The sequence below is a fragment of the Pipistrellus hanaki genome (assembly GCF_964339955.1).
Source record: "Pipistrellus hanaki genome assembly, chromosome: 5".
NCBI classification, from domain to species: Eukaryota; Metazoa; Chordata; class Mammalia; order Chiroptera; family Vespertilionidae; genus Pipistrellus; species Pipistrellus hanaki.
Window position 1 is genome coordinate 26,966,900 of NC_140507.1, and position 21,900 is coordinate 26,988,799.

General features: G+C 40.8%; 1 protein-coding gene across 8 annotated transcripts in view; it reads right to left on the reverse strand.

Moving 5' to 3' along the window:
* The window catches only part of MATR3 (matrin 3), a 54,646-nt gene extending 35,264 nt beyond the window's left edge, over positions 1-19,382 (reverse strand). For 2 of the 8 annotated variants that reach the window (XM_084885073.1, XM_084885054.1), the window contains exons 1-6: positions 19,299-19,382; positions 18,079-18,107; positions 16,615-16,691; positions 14,736-14,812; positions 12,274-12,443; positions 7,379-7,463 (exon numbers count right to left, since the gene is read on the reverse strand). Coding sequence is in view for 1 of the 8 variants with exons in the window: in XM_084885059.1 (XP_084741185.1) it covers positions 12,274-12,309 (36 nt within the window). In the remaining 7 variants the exon portion in view is untranslated. Of the gene's footprint in view, positions 1-7,378; positions 7,464-12,273; positions 12,444-13,753; positions 13,798-14,735; positions 14,813-16,614; positions 16,692-18,078; positions 18,108-19,298 lie in introns of those variants that run through there. The other 6 variants (XM_084885059.1, XM_084885068.1, XM_084885065.1 and 3 more) reach the window with 5 other exon arrangements.
* Between the last annotated feature and the right edge of the window lie 2,518 nt (positions 19,383-21,900).

Below are 21,900 nucleotides of genomic sequence, written 5' to 3' on the forward strand. Positions count from 1 at the left end.
GTTCCAGGTTCGATTCCAGTCAAGGGCATGTACATTGGTTGCGGGCACATCCCTGGTGGGGGATGTGTAGGAAGCAGCTGGTTGATGTATCTCTCATTGATGTTTCTAGCTCTCTATCCCTCTCCCTTCCTCTCTGAAAAATAATTTAAAAAACAACATATATATATATATATATATATATATATATATATATATATATATATATTGAATACATATAATAAAATTCAAATACAAGTTTTCCCCAATCTCTATTTCCCTTTATTAAGGCAACCTTTATCAACCATTTCTTGTGTACTAGGTATACCGGTTAATAATGGCAGATTTTGTAATAACATGATCTCAAGAGAAGCATCAAAAATGCTTTATTCAAAGTAATGTTCATTGCTAGCTACACATTTCCCCCCATCTTTCAAATAATTTGTGGATACGTGCCAATAGAACTTTTATTTTTAGGCAAACCATTCAGGGACCCAATTTTCCACTTCTCTGTATGTTTTGAAGTGCTGCTCAGAAGGTGTGTGTGCCATTGATTAGAACAAGTGGTAATCTCAAGGAGCAAGGTCTGGTGAATACTGCGGGTGGGTTAATACTTCCCAGCTAAGACCTTTTAACGTGTCTTTAAGTGGTTTTCAATTGTGTGACGTTACGTCATCATGAAGCAAAATTACTTTGCTGTATCTTCTGGAACATTCTGGTCATTTCATGATCAAAGCACGGTCCAAATTGATTATTTGTTGGTAGCAATCAGTATTAAATTTCACCTAGTTTTAGCTCATAACATACACCTTCCTGAACCCACTGAATGCAGAGTATTGTCTTCTTTCCTAAGCGATTTGGCCTTATAGATATTGATCTTTGACCTGGGTCAACCCATGATTTTGTGCATTTGGGATTATCAAAACAAACCCACTTCTGATTGATGTTTCTAGCTCTCTATCCTTCTTCCTTTCTCTGTAAAAAAATCAATAAGATATATATTTTTTTAAAAAATCCACTTCATCGCCAGTCACAATTTGATACAAAAAAGACTCTTTCGTGCCATTGAAGCAACATTTTACTGATGACTTTTTGGTTTTCCATTTATCTTTCATTCAGTTGATGTGGCACGCATTTCCCTCCCTTTAAAATATTTCCCATTGCTTGCAAATGATCGGAAATTGTTTGCTGAGCAACATTTAGTATTTCTACAAGTTGTTTTTGAGTTTGACACACATCTTCACCCAATAATGCTTGTAATTGTTGGTCTTCAAACTTTTTCAGGTGATCTGGATGTCCTTGTCTTTCACATAGAAATCATCACTTAAGTTTGTAAAAATAATAATAAAAAGAAAAAAAAAAGAAATCATCACTTAAAATCTGCATTATTTAACCAGTACACCTAATATTCTAAGGATTTTCTATAAAACAAACACTTTGAATGTGTGTGCACATAATATGAATTAAAAATAGACACAAGCCTGGCAGGGGTGGCTAAGTGCTAGAGCATTAATGAACCAGGAGGTTACATTTACCATTTAGAGCGCATGCGTGAGTTATGGGCCCAATCCCGTGTGGGGCGTGTAGGAGGCAGCAGATTTGATGACTCGTCATTGTTTCTCTCTCTCCGAAATCAATAAAAATATATTTTTTAAAAATGCCATAAATTCTACTCTTCTCATGAAATAGTGGAATCAATCTTTTATCTTCCTGAATCCAGAAGGTCTCATAACTGGCTTTGACCAACAGAATACATAAGTGACAACTCATTTGGAACCCAGTTGCCACGTTGTGAGAATCTCAACCAATATGAAAAGGTCCCACATCAAAAGAACCAAGGTACTTCAGTGTATAGCTCCAGCTGAACCTACAGGTGCCAGCCAAGGCCAACTGCCAAGCAAACTGGAACCTCCAGATGGCTGTTCAGCGTTTTTCAACCGCTGTTTTGCGGCACATGAGATGTTGCCTGGTGTGCCGTAGGTGCAGACAAGACAAGAATTTTATAATTTTTCACTATTTTGTTTACTTAATATTTCATAATAAAGTAATTATAAAATACTTTCTTTGTGTTTATTTGATTCCTATTCAAGAGAATTACTTTATATATAGTCAATATAGGCACAGAGTTAAATTTTTTAACATTTTCTAATGGTGGTGTGCCTCGTGATTTTTTTCATGAAACAAGTGTGCCTTTGCCCAAAAAAGGCTGAAAAACACAACCACCCAATAAAACCCAATAAAACCATATGATTTAAAAATATCTTTTTTATTGACTTTTAGAGACAAAGGAGAGGGAGAAACATCGATTGCCTCTTGCACACACACTCCAGCACCTTTCCCTGCATGGGACAAGTCTAACCAAGCCACACCAGCAGAGGCTCAACACAGAATTTTAATACTTGTTTGCACTAGTATGTTTTAAGGTGGTTTTGTTGCAGTGATACGCTAAACAAAGATTAAAGATCATACATTGTTCTTGCTTTACTTCTTTGGTTTTATTTCAATAAGTCTTTCAAGTATTCCATTATATGGATGGTACAAAATTTAACCAATGTTTTTTCAATTGACAATTTAGGTATTTTCCAATTTTCCACTATTCAAAGCAATAAAAGAAAAAAATTTATGTTCATAGTACTCAAAACATGTAAAACTATGTGTGGTTTAAAATACACCGTTTTCTAGAGTTATTACATTATACAATAGCCATAAGTTACATTCCTTTTCAGTTTTACATTTACATTTAGCTAGTGAATATTTTTGCCATTGCAAATTTTTTTTATTAAATATATTTTATTTTTTTCCAGAGAGGGAGTTAGAAACATCAGCTGCCTCCTGCACACCTCCTACTGGGGATGTGCCTGCAACCAAGGTACATGCCCTTAACGAGAATCGAACCTGGGACCCTTCAATCCGCAGGCTGATACTCTATCCACTGAGCGAAACTGGTTAGGGCACCATTGCAAATTTTATTATAAGTGCTGTTCTAGAGCAGGCAAATTTTTGTAGAGGGACAAATGAAATTTTAGGCTTGTGGGCCATATGGTAGTCACAGATAATTGATGAATAAATGTGACTGTATTCTTAAAATTAAAATCATATAATTTTTAAGTCACAAAATATTTTGACTACACTGAAATTGCTTAGTTTAAAAATTAGATTTCCCTCATTGATTATGCCAATTTACTCAACAAATGAGTACCTCTTGGCCCATTTCTGATAACTGTTATCCGGATCTATTTGGAAGTCTGATTGCCCAACTGAGGTTAATCATCCTTCAACTGTTTATCTATTGGGTTGTTGAGCTTTTGCTTTATAGAAATTGATCAAAGAATAATTAATGTTTGGCAAACATCTACCTGCAAACCTCTTCTTTATGGTTCTTTCCCACACATACTCTTTAAAATCCAGTCACATGTATTCCTTCTATATATTCACTAGAGGTCAGATGCATGAAGATTCGTGCAAAAATGGGCCTTTCTTCCCTTGGCTGCTAGCACCACTTTCACTCTGGCCAGGGCTGCCTTCCTGCCTTCCCATATAGCCCAGTGTGGGATACCATGGCAACAACGCAAGCAACCCAACCTGCCCTTGGCCACTTCTGACCAGACCATGGCACTGTCCAGGATCCTGGGTATTTTCTCACCCTCGGCCACCTTCCCTCCCGGATTTGGATGACCAGTGCCCTGCTTGCTGCTGAACCCACTGGGAACATTCCCCTCACTTCAATCCATCTTCATTGGGTAAATTTATATACTTACTTCTGATTGGCTGGTGGGTGTCATAAAGGTATGGTCAATTAGCATGTTTCTCTTTTATTAGTGTAGATTTTGCTTTTCTTAGAAGGTAAATTAAATACACAATTGTATTTTTTATTTATTTATTTATTTTTTTTATTTTTTTATTTTTTTTTTTTTATTTTTTTTTTTTTTAAATATATTTTATTGATTTTTTACAGAGAGGAAGGGAGAGAGAGAGAGAGAGCTAGCAACGTCGATGAGAGAGAAACATCGACCAACTGCCTCCTGCACACCCCCCACTGGGGATGTGCCCGCAACCAATGTACATGCCCCTGACCGGAATCGAACCCGGGACCCTTCAGTCCACAGACCGACGCTCTACCACTGAGCCAAACCGGTTTCGGCTGTATTTTTTTTTTTTAAATGCTTATTTCTGTTAGTTTGTTTTAGGATCTATTCTGGACATACATTTCAATACCACCCCATTTTATTCTTGCAGTTTTCACATGGGTTATGGCTAGTTTACCTTTGACTCATTTTCCACAATATTAGTTTTCCAAATGCATGTTAGAATCAACTTGATTAGCTCCAAAATTATGTTACTTTTATTCAGCTTTTAAATAACTTAGTTTTCTCTGGGAGAATTATTATGCTAAGATTTCTTGGGCATGGTATAGCTTACCATTTAAGATCTCACTTGTCATTATTTATTTATTTTTTTTTTTAAATAAATTTTTATTGTTCATATTATTACAAATGTTCCTTTTTCCCCCCCTCACCATTGCTCTCCTCCACCAGATTTCCACCCCACCCTCTGCCCTTTCCCCACTCCCCATTGTCCTCATCCATAGGTGCACAGTTTATGTTTAGTCTCTACCCACACCCCCCTCTCCCCTTTTCCCCAAGAATCATCAGTTCACTCCCCTTCCATACCTCTGATTCTATTATATTCAACAGTTACTATTGTTCATCAGATTTTTTTTTTTTAATTTCCTTGGTTTTTAGATTCACTTGTTGATAGTTACGTATTTGTTGTTCATAATTTTTATCTTTGTTTACTTTCTCTTCTGAAAGAACCCCCTTCAGCAATTCATATAATTCTGGTTTGGTGGTGATGAACTCCTTTAGCTTTTTTTTATTAGTGAAGCTCTTTATCTGACCTTCGATTCTGAGTGATAGCTTTGCTGGATAGATTATCTTTGGCTGTAGGTTCTTACTATTCATCACCTTGAATATTTCTTGCCATTCCCTTCTGGCCTGCATGGTTTCTGTTGAGAAGTCAGCTGACAATCGTATAGGTGCTCCTTTATATGTAACTACCTTCTTTGCTCTTGCTTCTTTTAATATTCTCTTTGTCTTTTGCTCTTGGAATTTTAATTATGAGGTGTCTTGGTGTGGTCCTCTTTGGATTCCTTTTGTTTGGAGTTCTGTGCGCTTCCTGGACTTGTAAGTCTAATTCTTTCACCAGGTGGGGGAAGTTTTCTGTCACTATTTCTTTCAGTATGTTTTCGATATCTTGCTCTCTCTCATCTTCTGGGACCCCCATAATTCTGATGTTGGTTCTCTTGAAGTTGTCCCAGAGGTTTCTTACATTATTTTCAATTTTCTGGATTCTCTTGCCTTCTAGCTTCTGTGGAGGAGTGTCTTCTGGCTCTTTATGTTCCAAATCTTTGACTTGATTCTTGCGATCTTCCCTTTTGTTTTTAGGACTCTGTAAAATATGTTTTATTTCAGACAATGTATTCTTTATTTCTTGTTGTTCTCTTATCATTTCTTGATCTCTTTTCATATCCTCATAGGTCTTATCCATCTTTTCTAGGAAATTCTTGAAAAACCTTATAAGCGTAGATTTGAACTCTATATCCAGACGCTTTTTGTCCTCCATTTCTTTTGTTTGTGATTTATTTTGTTGTCGCATTTCGCAGTTACAGATGGGATGGGGTTTCAGGGTGGAGCCTGCAGCTTTGGCTTCCGTCAGCCCCGCCCTATGCGGGTCCTTCAATGCTCGCTGCCGGCGCCTCTGAGAGAAAGGTGCCCTCGATTTTCGCCTGCTGCCAAACTGTCTATGCTCTCCCCCAATGAGCCTGGTATTGGGGTTCAGTTCAGTTGGAAGTGGAGTTGGAGGTGGCGTTCACAGCAGTCTGGAGCCCCAGTCTCCTTCCCGTCAGGGCAATCCCGCGGCACAGCCGGCCGGCCCTTCTCTGCGCGCGGTGTGCGCGCCGCCGGGACCTTTCGCCGCGGCTTCCCCGGGGTCCCGCCTTACAGCCCGGCTCCCTATGGCTGAGCCTGGGTCCCCGGGGTCTGGGGAACTGGGGTTCAGAGCCGTCGGGGGCCTAGCACAGTCAGAGTTTTATCTCCTTTCCGCTAGGGAACGCCCGCCAGGCACTCGGTCTCCCCCTCCTCTCTGGCTCCGTCCTCTCCGCGCTCCGCGTCTCCGTACATTGGGCTTTTCCAGCTCCTCCGCGCCTCCTTCTGGTTTTGTCTTTGCTTCTCGCTGTAGAATTTCCAGTCAGTCAACTTTCCTGTAGTTCTGGGCAATGTCCGTTTTATATTTTAGTTGTATTTTATTGAAATTGTTGTGTGCGGCTGTGGCTAGGTCTTCATCTGGGCGCAGCCATCTTGGATCCTCTCACTTGTCATTATTTTAATGTTTTATTCATATGTCACTTATACACATCTCCATACTATTCAAACTTTCATTTTTCTCTCAGTTTACCTTCAAAATGCTTACTTGCTAGTTGAATGAACTATTTCTAGTTAACACTCATACATTTAGGAAAATTCACCACCTACAAGGGATTTTTACCCCCCCACCCCTATACATTTGTTTTCTTATCTTTGAACAAAGCTTTTTTTCCCCAAAAGGAACACTTCTAGAATTTCACTATTAATCATTTCAGGCATTTGGGGAAAGATAGGCTAGAAATCTTCACTCTTAGCAACTTCAGCAAATACTATGTTAGCATTATAGGGAGATCATGTAACTTTTTAGATTAATTGCAAATATCCTCAATGTATTCTTAAATAATCTAGAAATGACTTGTGTTGTATTACATAATGATTTGTTTGTAATGTGTACCTATTCAAGTTTTTTATCCCTTAATCTGGCAGGTATATTTGTGAAATTACAAAGGGAACCCAACTTCACTATCCTCTTAAATACTAGTAAGACCTTAAGGAACAGGAAGCGATAGGCCCTATCATAGGCCAAATATAGGGATGGGGATGTGTGACCCATTCAGACTCCCCAGAGAGACATTTTTTCTTTCTTTCTTTTTATTTTATTATTATCTGTGTACATATCTTACCACTGCCCCTCCCTCCCCCCAGAGACATTTTTATAAACCTGAGACTCATGGGTATGTGGCTCATGGATGGTATGTATAAGAAAAAGAATAAAGTAGATAGGGACTCCTTTTAAAGGTTAAAGGGTATGTCTGTATAGGTTCTGTGTATGTTAAGAGCAAAATGGATTATCCTCAAGCAAGAGTAGCTAAGATGTTAATGTCCTGAAAAAAGGTCTTTTGCATTTGTAATACGTGTAAAGACTCTAGAAGACAGACATTTCAGCAGACACTGAAAAATGCTAGTCTGAATGAGTTGATGACAACAAAGACAAGTAGATATTTATTAGTGTTAGTTGTAAAGACCTGGGAGCACTATACCTGAAAGTCCCAAGCCAAATGCCATCTTTGGAGAATCACTGAACACACAGGTTCCTGGATCCACCAACTATGTTACCTTGTGAGGCTGTTGAGAAGATTAAAAGATGTGCAGAATGAGTTTATTAGCAGTTCTGGAACATAGTCAATGTGTAGTAAATGTTATCAATATTCTATGTCGCCACATATCCTGAAGAATATTTACATAAAAAAATCCTAAAATGACAAAAGCATAGTTTCAAAGATTATTCATTTTTATAAAGTCCCAGAGTAAACATGTTAAAATTATCCATATAAGTCTGGATCCAAGTTTTATCTTGGCATCTCCTTGTCAGTTATAACTTAAACACAAAGATGTTTCACAAATTTTCATAAATGAAGACATTTCAGGTTACCCCCCCCCCCCAATATACACAAAAGCCCACATATTTTAGTTAAAATTTGAACAAATCCTTTGCAAACCCATTATTTTCATTAAGTACTTTTTGAAGCTAAATTTAATTTCAAATAGTTTTACATTCTATTCTATCTTTTAATGTCCACTATGAAATGATTTGGAAATCTGACACCTTTGTTTTCAAAAATTTTAAAGAAAATTAGCAATCTCATTACTCTTACGTGGGTATTATTTAAAAAAACACAGGATATTCCTATGGCCTTATTTTAGGGTACAATATAATACATAAATATTAATATTACCAGCTGAGGCTCTTTAGTTAGCTGTCAATAGAACCAAGGCTGCTTAGTTAGGGAGATAAACCTTTAGAAGATGGTAAATGCCTTTTCAAAGGACTCTTGCATGGCATCTGACTCTAGCTGTGATGACACATATAATGGGCAAAGTGGCTTCTCTGCAGAAGTGCAATCTGAGCTAAGATCTCAAAGTGGACAAAGTAGAGAAGGAAAATAGAACCAGAAAGAGAAACTATATGTGCAGAGTCACAAAAGGCTTATCAAAAACTAAGAAACCAGCGTGACCAGAAGAGAATCTGAAGGTGCTAGATGAGGTGAGAAAGTTATGGGCTAGATTTGACAGCCCATGTTAAACAGGGATAGTGTCTTGTTCACCACCTATCCCCACTATCTAATATAGGATTCAGTTGATAAAAGCCACCAAAGGGTAGTAGTTAAATGACCAGTCTTCTGAAAAGATGAATTATAGGCTTTCTCTTTCTCAATTTCACCCATGTAGCTATCATACAAAGAGGGGGTTTAGGGACCTGAGAAATTTAATATGAAGAGTCCCTTGAAGAAAACAGATTATTAAAAAAAAAATATATATATATATATTTTATTGATTTTGTACAGAGAGGAAGGGAGAGAGATAGTTAGAAACATCGATGAAAGTCATCGATCAGCTGCCTCTTGCACACCCCCTACTGGGGATATGCCAGCAACCAAGGTGCATGCCCTTGACCGGAATTGAACCCGGGTCCCTTCAGTCCCCAAGCCAACGCTCTATCCACTGAGCCAAACCGGTTTTGGCAAGAAAACAGATTATGATTGGGTGCTACAGGAGCAAGAAATGGAAGGCCAGTGCAGAAAAGGATAGAATGCCATGGGAGAAGTAGTATAGGCTGGGACAGAACTTCTCTATTCTGTCCTTTCATTATCCTGTTCATTGCCTCATGTCCAACCCATCACTGCCTGGAACGGCTGGCATATACATTAGTTAACCCCTCTGAGCTCTCCTCTAGAGAATCACAACTGAGAAGGACAAAAAGTTCCATCTACCACATTGGTGAAGCCAAGATTCTAACTCAAGAAACTGTTTCTTGATGTCATCTCCATTCTTGTTTAGCTCATTAGGATACTAAGGCCTGGGATTGGTCCTCCCTTTGACCAGCAGCTGATTGAAAAAATTTCCCATCCTCTATTGTGAGCTCTAAGGGTAAAAACAATCAGTTACTTGGGGTCTACAGCATCCACTATAAAAGGCAAGAGGCTCTCTTGCAGATGAAAGAGAATAAACAATGACAATGGGACAAAATGCACTGCATATTAAAAAATGGAATGATATAAAATATAGGGAGCAATGAACTATGGATCCTGGTATATATACACATATTTTCATAGTTCTACCATGAGCAGCCAGATCTTAGTTCCTTAATATTATTCAATAATAAAGGAACCAGGGCCCATAAAATAAATGGTTGACTCTGGGATTGAGATAGGAAATATATAAGATGAGCCTGGAGCATTTTATAGTGTCATAAACTGAGAAGTACTTAAAAAAAAATAACAATAACCCCACAATAATGGGGCATACTGAAAGAGCTCCCAATGGTCAAAGATGGAACAATCTGAACAAAATAAAATATTGGATTATTTCCCCAAGTATACAGTAAATAACCATGAGTCCATAGTGATATAAATAAGTTTAATAAATGGTGAAGAAAAGACCAGTTTCTTTCTGAAAAATTCCAAGGAGAGCAAAACTCCCCTTTCCTTAAGTATAGGCTGCACACGGTGATTTTCATGGCAGAGTGCAATATTGGATAGAGAGGAATTTTACAATGGATAAAACTGGCAAATAAGACCCAAGCCAGGTGATCAAGGGTAAGATAAACAGTAATAAATCACCCCATGGCCAGTGTGGCTTGGTTGGTTAAATGTTGTCCAATGCATCAAAAGGTCTCCGGTTCACCCTAACCAGTTTGGCTCAGTGGATAGAGCATCGGCCTGCTGGCTCAAGGGTCCCAGGTTCGATTACGGTCAAGGGCATATACCTTGGTTGCAGACATATCACCAGTAGGGGGTGTGCAAGAGGCAGCTGATTGATGACTCCCTCTTCCTTCCTCTCTGTAAAAAACAACAACAAAAAACAACAAAACCCCAAAAAACAATAAAATATATTTTAAAAAAAAGAGAGAGGAAAAAAAAAGAGGTCTCCAATTCAATTCCCAGTCAGGACACATGCCTGGGTCGTAGGCTCAAGGCAGCCCACTGAGCTTCCCTCTCTCTCTCTCTCCCCCCAAAATCAATAAAAACATACCAACATAATTTTTTAGATAGTAATAAATCATGCTGATATTATGTATTCTTGATTATATGGTTAGAATGGCACTTTACTTCTGTGGTCTTCTTCTCAAAATCCCTTAACCCCAATCTAATCATGAGAAAAACTCAATCTTAACTGAAGGACTTTCTACAAAATACCTGACTCAAAACTCAGGTCATCACCCCCCCCTCCAAAAAAAACCCCCACCAAAACAAAACAAAAACACACAACAAAACAAGGAAAGTCTAAGAAGTTGTCACAGCAAAGAGGTACCTACAGAGACATTAGATGAAAACTAAAGGAATCAGACTAAAGTATGGACGTTAGTTAATAATGTATGCATTAGCCCATTGTGACAAATGTACTATGCTATTGTAAAATAGAAAATATTAGGGGAAACTGGATGAGAATTCTTTATAATATCGTTACAACTTTTCTGTAACTAATCTAAAATAAAACAAATGTCAAGGTCCATTTTACCACCCCCTTTTCAGGTAATAAAGCAGTATAGAACATTCTCATAACCCAAAGGCCCTTTCCTGGAGAACTGGGAGGGGCAAAGTTAGAATATCTTTAAACCAGCCCTTAAGATATTCAACGGACATATATATGACCCACCAAGTTGGTTCATTAAAATAGCAATAAAGAGAAAGATATTTTAAAGCAGACATTCTAAGTATTATAGTTGATTTGTTAATTCAGGGAAATTGTTTCCCAAGAGAATATTGACAGGCCCATTAACTAGAAGCTATTTTTAAAGCCCCAATTAAGCAGCAAAATTAAAAGGAGTCACTGTCACTTTTTAAAGCTCTTAATTAATTGCTCTTATAAGGTTGTTTTCTCCTTTGTGTAAATGCCCAGGCATCGAGCCTCCTTTCAGTGTCCCTTTGGAGCCTGTAGAATTTATTCCCCTGAAATTTTGTTTCCTGATTACTCGAGGCCCCCTACTCATCCTGATCCCTGTACGCCAGACCAAGGGACCCCACTGGTGCATGAATCCATGCACCTGGCCCCTAGTATGATATATTAAACTTGAAACTTGAGCAGGACAATAAAGAGGGGCTCTTGTCTTTACTAACTGCTGCTTATAGTAGGAGGTGGCTGCTTGGATAATTATAGACCAATAAACCTGCCAGTCCAATTTCAGTTTCCACTGCAGCATGGGAGAAAGATAGGGAAAGAGAAGGAATGAGTAAAATACTTTGAAATGTTTTACTTCATCTTAGGCTCACCAAGAAATAAAGAAAATCAAGTCAGCAGGGAGTAATAGCTGACTAACTTCACTTATCAAATAGGAAACCCCATAAAATTATCTTAATGTGCATGATTAAGTCATTGAAACCTCTTAGGTATTAAATACAAGCATAAATACCAATTAAATTATCCCTTTTCAAGTAGCAACTACCCAGGTGCAAAGAGGACCTCTCTTTGCACCTGGATAGTGTTACCATGGTCAAGACAATCTGTACGCTCAGGGGAACTGAGATCCCGTATTTTAAACCCTCGCTATTCATGATATATAAATATTTCCCCTTTCTGTAGAAGCCATTTCTCCCTTTTTTTTCAGTTCATCTTCACTGGAGAACATTTCCCCCCATTAATTTTAGAGAGCAAGTAAGGGAGGGGGAATGGAAGAGAGGAGAAACATTGATATGAGAGAACCACATCAATTGGTTCTAACTGGGGCAGGGAATCTGCAACCCAGGTACGTGCCCTCAACTGGAATTGAACCTGAGACCCTTCCAGTCGAGGGCAGGCACCCTGACCATGAACCATGTCAGCCAGAGATCTTTTTATAATCCTCACCCAAGGTCATGCTTAGATATGGGGGGATGAGGACTATTAGACAATTGCCTTCCTTACATGTCCCCCTCAGCCCCATATCCCAGTTCTGTACCTGATCAGGAATTGAGCCAGCCAACTTTCCGTCCATGGGATGATGCTCCAACTAAGCCACTCCGGCCAGGCGAAGCCATTTCTATTTCACTATCTAGGACTGAGGCTGTGATCAGGCTCTGCTGGAATTCAAGACTGCTGTTCTTTCTTAGGACCTCCTCCTTAGGTATACTTTAAAAGAGAATGATTAGTCATTAAAAGATGAAGGCTGTATGGTAAAGGTTCGCGTAATGCAAAAGTATTAACAATATGGAACTTTTCATACGTTGGTACTAACCCTGACCCTGTCAAGACTCAAGGCCTGCATTTCATCCTCTAGAACGGGTTAGTAAACTAGAACTTGCAGGCCAATTCTGGCCTCCCATCTATTTAAATATGCTTTTATTGGTTTTTAGAGGAAGAAACAGCCATTGGTTGCTTCCCATATGTACCCCGACCTGGGGATCAAACCAGCAACCTGGATATATTCCCTGACCAGGAATCAAACCAATGACCAATTGAGTTACACGGGTCAGGGCCTGACACCTGTTTTTGAAAGACCTTGGAGTAAAATGGTTGAGGGGGAGATTTTTTTTTGCAACACTAAAAACTGTTATGAAATTCTCATTTCAGTGCCCATGAAGTTTTATTGGAACATAGCAATGCTCACTTGTTGCTATGTTGTCTATGGCTGCTTTTATACAACTGCAGAGTTGAATAGTTGCAACATTGATTCTGTGGTGTACAAGCCTAAAATATTATCCTGACCTTTACAGGAAGTTTGCCAACCCTCCTCTAGAACATTGCATACTAAAACTTTTGCATTGGTGGAATTATTCTGAACTGTCCAATGGTAGTCACTAGATACTGACATGGAAAAACTGGCTCTACTTAATCTTTTGTCAATTTAAATAGCCATTTGTAGTGCATAGCAGAGCTCTAGAAAATGAGTTTAGTTTAGGTTGTTTTCTACCTGAAAAGAAAAACTCACTTCTCTTTTTCCTTTGCTCTCACACTCTCAACACTTCTGACACCAACTACGTGGGTTTTTCCCCAAACCAAGCAAATCTGGGTCACCAGCTGGGTTTCCTACAATTTAACTCAATTCTGACACTACACCTAGAAACTGTCAGATATCACAAATTAAGGGCACATTCCACAGACTGTGCTCCTCTCACCTCCAAATTCTAGTCCAGTTATTACAGTGCTTCTGACTCATAGGTGTTTCTGGTGACCATCCCCCATTAGAAGAATTTCCTATCACCTGGGAAATGCTATGGGCTTTTAGGAGCTCTGGTCAGGAACCAAAATTTAAGAAAGCTGAATATTAAACACAAGATGCTCTTAATGCTCTTATCACTTAGGAAATTACAAATGTCTTAAGAGCTCTGGGGCGGGAACCAGGGGCAGAGACCAACATATATTTATCTTTCTATTATTTCATACCACCCATTTGAGCTGAAGCAAGTTCATTAGAACCTACACACGAAAGAATTACATACACATTTGAGGTTCCGATGAAGACAGGTTTCTCTGGTGAAGGCACCTAGAATTCAGAGAAAAGGAATGACAGGGGCTATTTTCTAATAGAAAAAAAACTGGCATGTCTCAGTGGTTGAGCATCAAGCTACGAACCAGGAGGTCAGGGTTCAATTCCCGGTCAGGGCACATGCCTGGGTTTCAGGCTCGATCCACAGTGTGGGGCATTCAGGAGGCAGCCCATCAATGATTCTCTCTCATCATTGATGTTTCTATCTCTCTTCCTCTTTGAAATCAGTAAAAATATATTTAAAAAATTGTTTGCACCCAATCTAGGACCAACTCCACAGGAGGAGTTATTCCTCTCTCAGAGGTGCAGAACACTGCCCAAAGGTCCTTGGCCACAACACCAAAACAGTGCTGGGAGCCAGACCCCATGAAAGGCAGTGCTTGCTCTTCCAACAGTGTAACACCATCCAAGGCATCACACCAGCCTGAACAGCTGACAACCGCTGGATAATTCCTGAAACAGCTTTCTTATTTGTTTCAGATAACCAGGTACCCCAGGCTCAAGACATGGATACCAGTATTCCCATGAATTAAATGCTGACTGCAAAACAGAGGCCTGGAAGCACGGATTGAAGACCAAGCTTCCAAATCCTTTAAATGAATAGGAAACAAGAATCCCTTTGCTATGCCTTCATCATTTTATCCAACATTCAGAGAGTTCTTGCCATGTGCCAGGCACTGTGCTTGGGATATAGCAGTGTTTACAGTATCCTTGCCCTTATGGAATATACACTCTCCCTATAAATTCCTCAGATGGAATAATACAAATAATCTCAAAGATCCTACATGCCTTCACACCACAACCATCAAAGCCCTACTCAGGCTGAATTTGTTGGAAACATATATAGTACCTTTGCCTCCCAATGTTTTCTGATGGACACCAACTAACAAAAGGCCTGGCACATAGGCAATATTGGGATGAATAGGGACATTTACCTGAAAATTCAATACACAGACTGTCCACTAATTTCCTCTGTTCAGGAGGGCCAAGCGTGCCCAACTTTCAAGTCATCCTAAAAAAAAAAATTTCACTGTTCAACACCACAGATTAAAACAGCAGCTCCTAAGGCTACACTTCTGTAGATGTAAATAGAATGACATCTGCTAGTTATAATTTACTATAATATATTTTTATATTCACATAAGTTATTTCCCATTATTTGCCTTTTTCTTGCCTATGATTACCATTAAAAGTAACCATTCCTCAATCCCTATAAATAGCACTAGTTTTAAGACCCCATATGTAAAAGGCATCTTCACAATGAACATCTGAAATATTCAAACAAAGCATCCAGCTGAGAGAATCCTTATAAGGGGAAGCCAATTGACAGAACAAATCTAGCTTTGATAAAAAACCCCCATCTCCTCAACATCCTCACCAGTTCCTCCTTTGGAAACTAGAAAATCACTTTTCACAGCAGCAGCAACTAAGTCAGCTCTAATGGATAATCTCCTGCATTATCCTGAGTGAAAAGTGTTTGCCTAGAACTGAGAATGATCCCTTCTCAGGAAATTATCATTCCAAAACAAAATCATTACCAAGGGGGCTCAAGATTTACTGTTCCAAAAAGGCAACAACTTTGTTCACCCCTGAAATAAGAAACCACAAATATCTGGTCAGCCTAAACCAGGCATTATTACAGTTGTAGCTAGGCCAAGTGTCTAGAGCTCCTCAATCAATTGCTATTTTTATATTTTATTAATGAAGTAGTGAAGAATGCCCATAATTTTAAAGCAAATTCACATCTACATTTTCCTATAAGGCATTCTCATACAAAAGTACAGCTATGAAATCCCTCTATAGAGGGATCATCTTGACTAGCTTTGCATGATGGGGAGGGGGAGCCATGAACTTTTATTTCAGAGAAATTAGCAAAAATCCCATGGACTGCCAAAACCGGTTTGGCTCAGTGGATAGTGTCAGCCTGCGGACCAAAAGGTCCCAGATTCGATTCCGGTCAAGGGCATGTACATTGGTTGTGGGCACATCCCCAGTAGGAGGTGTGCAAGAGGCAGGCGGTCGATGTTTCTCTCTCATCAATGTTTCTAGCTCTCTATTTCTCTCCCTTCCTCTGTAAAAAATCAATAAAATATATTTTTTTAAAAATTGTTTGCACCCAGACTAGGACCAACTCCACAGGAGGAGTTATTCCACTCTCAGAGGTGCAGAACACTGCCCAAAGGTCCTTGGCCACAACACCAAAACAGTGCTGGGAGCCAGACCCCATGAAAGGCAGTGCTTGCTCTTCCAACAGTGTAACACCATCCAAGGCATCACACCAGCCTGGACAGCTGACAACCGCTGGATAATTCCTGAAACAGCTTTCTTATTTGTTTCAGATAACCAGGTACCCCAGGCTCAAGACATGGATACCAGTATTCCCATGAATTAAATGCTGACTGCAAAACAGAGGCCTGGAAGCACGGATTGAAGACCATGCTGCCAAATCCTTTAAATAAATAGGAAACAAGAATCCCTTTGCCATGCCTTCGTCATTTTATCCAACATTCAGAGTTCCTGCCACGTGCCAGGCAGCCCATCAATGATTCTCTTGGGATCTAGCAGTGTAAAAGGTAAGATACAGTACCCTTCCCCTTATGGAATGTACAATCTCCCTATAAATTTCTCAGATGGAATGATACAGATAATCTCAAAGATCCTACATGCCTTCACACCACAGCCATCAAAGCCCTACTCAGGCTGAATTTGTTGGGGACATATATAGGTACCTTTGCCTCTCAATGTTTTCTGATGGACACCAACTAACAAAAGGCCTGGCACATAGGCAATATTGGGATGAATAGGGACATTTACCTGAAAATTCCATACACAGACTGTCCACTAATTTCCTTTATTCAGGAGGGCCAAGGGTGCCCTACTTTCAAGTCATCCTAAAAAAAAAAAAATTCACCGTTCAACACCACAGATTAAAACAGCAGCTCCTAAGGCTACACTTCTGTAGATGTAAATAGAATGTCACCTGCTAGTTATAATTTACTATATTTTTTATATTTACATAAATTATTTTACTTCTCATTATTTGCCTTTATTGCCTATGATTACCATTAACCATTCCTCAAACCCTATAAATAGCACTAGTTTTAAGACCTCATACGTAAAAGGCATCTTCACAATGAACATCTGAAGTATTCAAACAAAGCATCCAGCTGAGAGAATCCTTATAAGGGGAAGCCAATTGACAGAACAAATCTAGCTTTGATAAAAAACCCCCATCTCCTCAACATCCTCACCAGTTCCTCCTATGGAAACTAGAAAATCACTTTTCACAGCAGCAGCAACTAAGTCAGCTCTAATGGATAATCTCCTGCATTATCCTGAGTGAAAAGTGTTTGCCTAGAACTGAGAATGATCCCTTCTCAGGAAATTATCATTCCAAAACAAAATCATTACCAAGGGGGCTCAAGATTTACTGTTCCAAAAAGGCAACAACTTTGTTCACCCCTGAAATAAGAAACCACAAATATCTGGTCAGCCTAAACCAGGCATTATTACAGTTGTAGCTAGGCCAAGTGTCTAGAGCCCCTCAATCAATTGCTATTTTTATATTTTATTAATGAAGTAGAGAATACCCACAATTTTAAAGCAAATTCACATCAACATTTTCCTATAAGGCATTCTCATACAAAAGTATAGCTATGAAATCCCTCTATAGAGGGATCATCTTGACTAGCTTTGTATGGTAAGGAGTGGGAGCCATGAACTTTTATTTCAGAGAAATTAGCAAAAATCTCATGTGCCGAAACCGGTTTGGCTCAGTGGATAGAGTGTCAGCCTGCAGACTGAGGGGTCCTGGACTGATTCTGGTCAAGGGCATGTACTTTGGTTGCTGGCACAGGCACAATAATAAAATATATTAAAAAAAAAAAAAATCCCATGGACTTCCTGCCTGTCTAAGGTCCCCTGAGTACTTGGTAGCCTGACTTTTTTACATCCCTTCATGGCTTAATTACCTATTTTTCTGTTTCCAATGTGTGATTCAAGAGACCTCATACCAGCCAAACCTGTTGGACCAGAACCACTCAGAAAGGTCTGGATTTTTAGGTTTCTCCTTGCTAAGTCATGCTCTTACAGATTAGATAAGCACATATGCTAGCATCCTGGTATAGTTAACAACCGAGTTGGCATGAACCAGGCCCAGAATGCCAACCAGCTATGGGCTGCTGTTCTTCCAGCAGTGTAACACTTGCCTAGGTATAAGGCAACCTAGGCAGCTGCCTACAGCTGGGGCCAAAGCTAGGTGAATGGAGTTGTACTCACCTGAAGCTGCATCTGTCCAAACTCCACAACTGCAATCAAAGCACTCCAGGTTAGTCAGCCAATAGGTACTTAACACTCGTGTGGGGTTCAAGACCCCAGGCCCCCAAACCCCATAACTCTGTGAGGCTTGAGCTACAGAACAGTAACAGGCAATAGAACAATTTTCCTTTGGTTAATGCTATTTTCCCATGTTATTGTTACTTATGTCCCTCGGCAGTTCAACAGGATCAAATCAGTGGTCTGGTCAATAAGTATCAGGAAGCTTAACAGCCAATAAACAGCTGGCAAGTCTCTACCTCAGTCTCCCCATTTGCAAAATAGGAATGTTATTAATAGTACTCTTTATACAAGGTGGATGGGAAACTTAAATGGAATATAAATTATGCTCATAGGATAATATCTGGTATGGAACAGGCACTCAATAAACACTTGCTATTATCAGGAGTTACATTGACAGGCAAGGAGACGATGGATACAAGTGAGCAGGAAGGAAAAGTTTACTCTTGGAGGGGAAATGGGAAGGCTTGTTAAAACTAGGTTGAGGAGGGCCTCCATTATGGGATCTCTAAGAACTATAAAGCAGTACTTCGGAAAAGTAATTGGTAGCAGTACTGGGTGTGAAAGGACATTCCTGCCAAAGATCCTCGTTTACTGGTTGAAAACAACCAAAATGTTTGTAAGAATGCTAATAAACATTCCCACCCAACTCACCCTTATAACTTATCTTTTTTTTTTTTTTTTTTTTTTAATTTCAGGTTAGGATATCTAAGACCATACCTTTTCCCAGCCATCTCTAATTTCATTCCTAACCGCCTCCAAATGATTTAGAGGGAAAAGTAAACTACAAGGGGTTTACTGTCTGGGCCTAAAAACGAATCCCTTTCAGGGCCTTGGGTTGAAGGAACCATCGGAATTCCACCGGCCACGTGTTCCTCACAGCCCTGCCCAAGCCCCTGGCCCTGGTGCCTGGGGGAGCGAGCATCTATCTCCACGACCAGCTCTAGGTGACTCTCCAGGGACAAGAGGGATGGTAGGAAACAAGGGGCGACCCTAGGGCCACAAATCCCAGAGTCTTTCCAAGATGCCCTCCAAATGCGGGGTCAGGAGGAAACGAACCCGTTTCGTCTCGTGCCTTAAAAGAATCCTCCCCACTGCTGCCTCTTGCCTCTTGTCCCGGCGGGTAACCCTCCAAGGCGTCCCCCAACTTGGTCCTTACTCACCGCGTGCGCGGAGCTTGGCCGGGACACTCCTGTCCCCGCAGGGACCGCAGGGGAAAGGGAAGCGGGGAGCAGAGCAGAGCCCCGCCCCGGAGAGGCTCCTGGGCGGGGCCCCAGTGGGCGAGGCCCTGAAGTCCCGCCCAGGAAAGGCCGAATTGGAAACATGCGAATGCCGAGGCATAGATGAGCATACTCCTTATTGGAGTTAGACCCCAGAAAGGAGAAAGGGTAGGAATTGTATAACAAGGACTGCATTTATTTGACTCATCCCCTTGGTTGCTTATGGATTGGAGGGGCGCTGGGTTTGGAGATGCCAAAGAGAAAACCTGGTGTGTCCTGGTGCAGCCGTGTGTCCTGCCTACCCACGCTGAGCGCCCCCGGGGCGCAGGTTCTAACACGTGTGGCGCCTTTCGTTTCCTGCAGGCTCAACCCACGCTGATCCTCTTTCTGCCTTTCTCCAGCAGCGCCCTCACTCGGCTAATGGCTCGCCCACCCACAAAGGTCATCTTGGTTTTCAGGAGATTTTCGGGTAGATTATGCTTGTCACTCCTACAGCCTAACCCTGCGGGACTACATCCCTGGGGCCTGCAGTGGATCCTTAGCTGATCTGCTGCGGCTAAAGGAACACTGGCTTTCTCTGCCAGACTTGCACCGTGGCACAGTCAGCCAGAGAGGCCAGATTGCTCACCAAATTACCAGCATTTCTTTTGAACGTTAAAACTTCCCTCCCCATCTAGCTGAAGTCAGTATGATTCCATCCTGCTGAACAGCTGGTGAAGCTAGAGCCCAGAGGGGCAAGGGCTCAGCAGCAGTAATTCCTAAATCCATCCCCCAAATTGTGGAGCCCCTTTCTCGCTGTCCCGCCGCCGCCTCCACCCCCTATTCTACAGGCTCTGCTGATCCAGGTGAGCCTGGGAATCAGCGGCTGCCCTTGGCATCTGCCAACATGTTTTATTCTCTTTTCTCAGCTTTTTCATAATGAAAAAAAAAAAATTCTTTCTGTGCACACAGACCTCTGCTGAGAAAGCCCAGAGCCCTGAATTGATTTTATAAGAGACCCTAGACCAGAAGGCCAGAGAGCTACTAGAGAAGTGGCAAGCACAGTTTTGATGGGAGTTGGACACAGGCTGTGGTTGGAAAAAGACTTACATAACTACAGTCATTTAAAAAGTCACATGAGCTGTGCTGGCTTGGTAGGCAGGAGCTCTGCTCTGCAGTTAATAGGAATGTGGCTGAAGACTGCTGCCATAATCACTGCCAGCATCCGGCTGTCACAGTGTGTTCATAAAGGAGGGTTATGAGAGCTATAAAACTGGGCAGATTGGGTGGGTAATTGTCCTTTGGAGCTCTGCTAAAGGAGAATTACGTTGGCTTCTCATATATTTTGCTTTTATTCCTTCCAAACACACAAAATGGAGAAGGAAGAGCTATCCTGAGGATTCATGAAAAGGAAAGATGAGGTTTATGTGTATGTATGCATGTGTGCTTTAAAGAGATAGGAACTAATTGAAGCTAGGGAGAAACTAAGGCCTCAGTTAGAGAGAAGGACCAATGACCTGTTAACAACTGGATTCACAGATTAGTCCTTGTAGGAGGCAGTCCATGTTGAGGAAAGACCAGCATTGTGAGTAAGGCTGAGCTGTGGGCCATGTTCTCATGTTATATTAAAATGATGGATACTTTAAAAAAATATATATTTTATTGATTTTTTTTACAGAGAAGAAGAGAGAGGGATAGAGAGTTAGAAACATCGATGAGAGAGAATCATCGATCAGCTGCCTCTTGCACATCCCCTACTAGGGATGTGCCCGCAACCAAGGTATTACATGCCCTTGACCGGAATCAAACCTGGGACCTTTCAGTCCGCAGGCTGACGCTCTATCCACTGAGCCAAACCAGTTTCAGCGATGGATACCTTTTTTAGGAATAGGCCATTCAGTGTCCTTAGTGGAAAAAAACTAGATTATGATTTTTTCATTTCCTTAGTTTTAAAAAAAAATCTTTCTTACTCAACCCCCATATATATATATATATATATATATATATATATATATATATATATACACATTTATATATTCATATATATATATATATATTAGAGGGGCCTGGTGCAGAAATTTGTGCACGGGGGTGTGTGTCCCTCAGCCCAGCCCTCTCCAATCTGGAACCCCTTGAGGGATGTCTGACTGACCGTTTAGACATCCCTCTCACAATTCAGAACTGCTGGCTCCCAACTGCTCACCTGTCTGCCTTCTTGATTGCCCTAACTGCTTCTGCCTGCCAGCCTGATTACCCCCTAACCACTCCCCTGCCAGCCTGATTGATGTCTAACTGCTCCCCTGCCAGCCTGATTGTCCCTAACTGCCCTCTCCTGCAGGCCTGATCACCCCTAACTGCCCTCCCCTGCAGGCCTGATCACCCCTAACTGCCCTCCCCTGCAGGCTTGATAGCCCTCAACTGCCCTCCCTTGCAGGCCTGGTTCCTCCCAACTGCCCTCCTCTGTTGGCCATTTTGTGGCGGCCATCTTGTGTCCACATGGGGGCAGCCATATTGTATGTTGGAGTGATGGTCAATTTGCATATCACTCTTTTATTATATATGATGA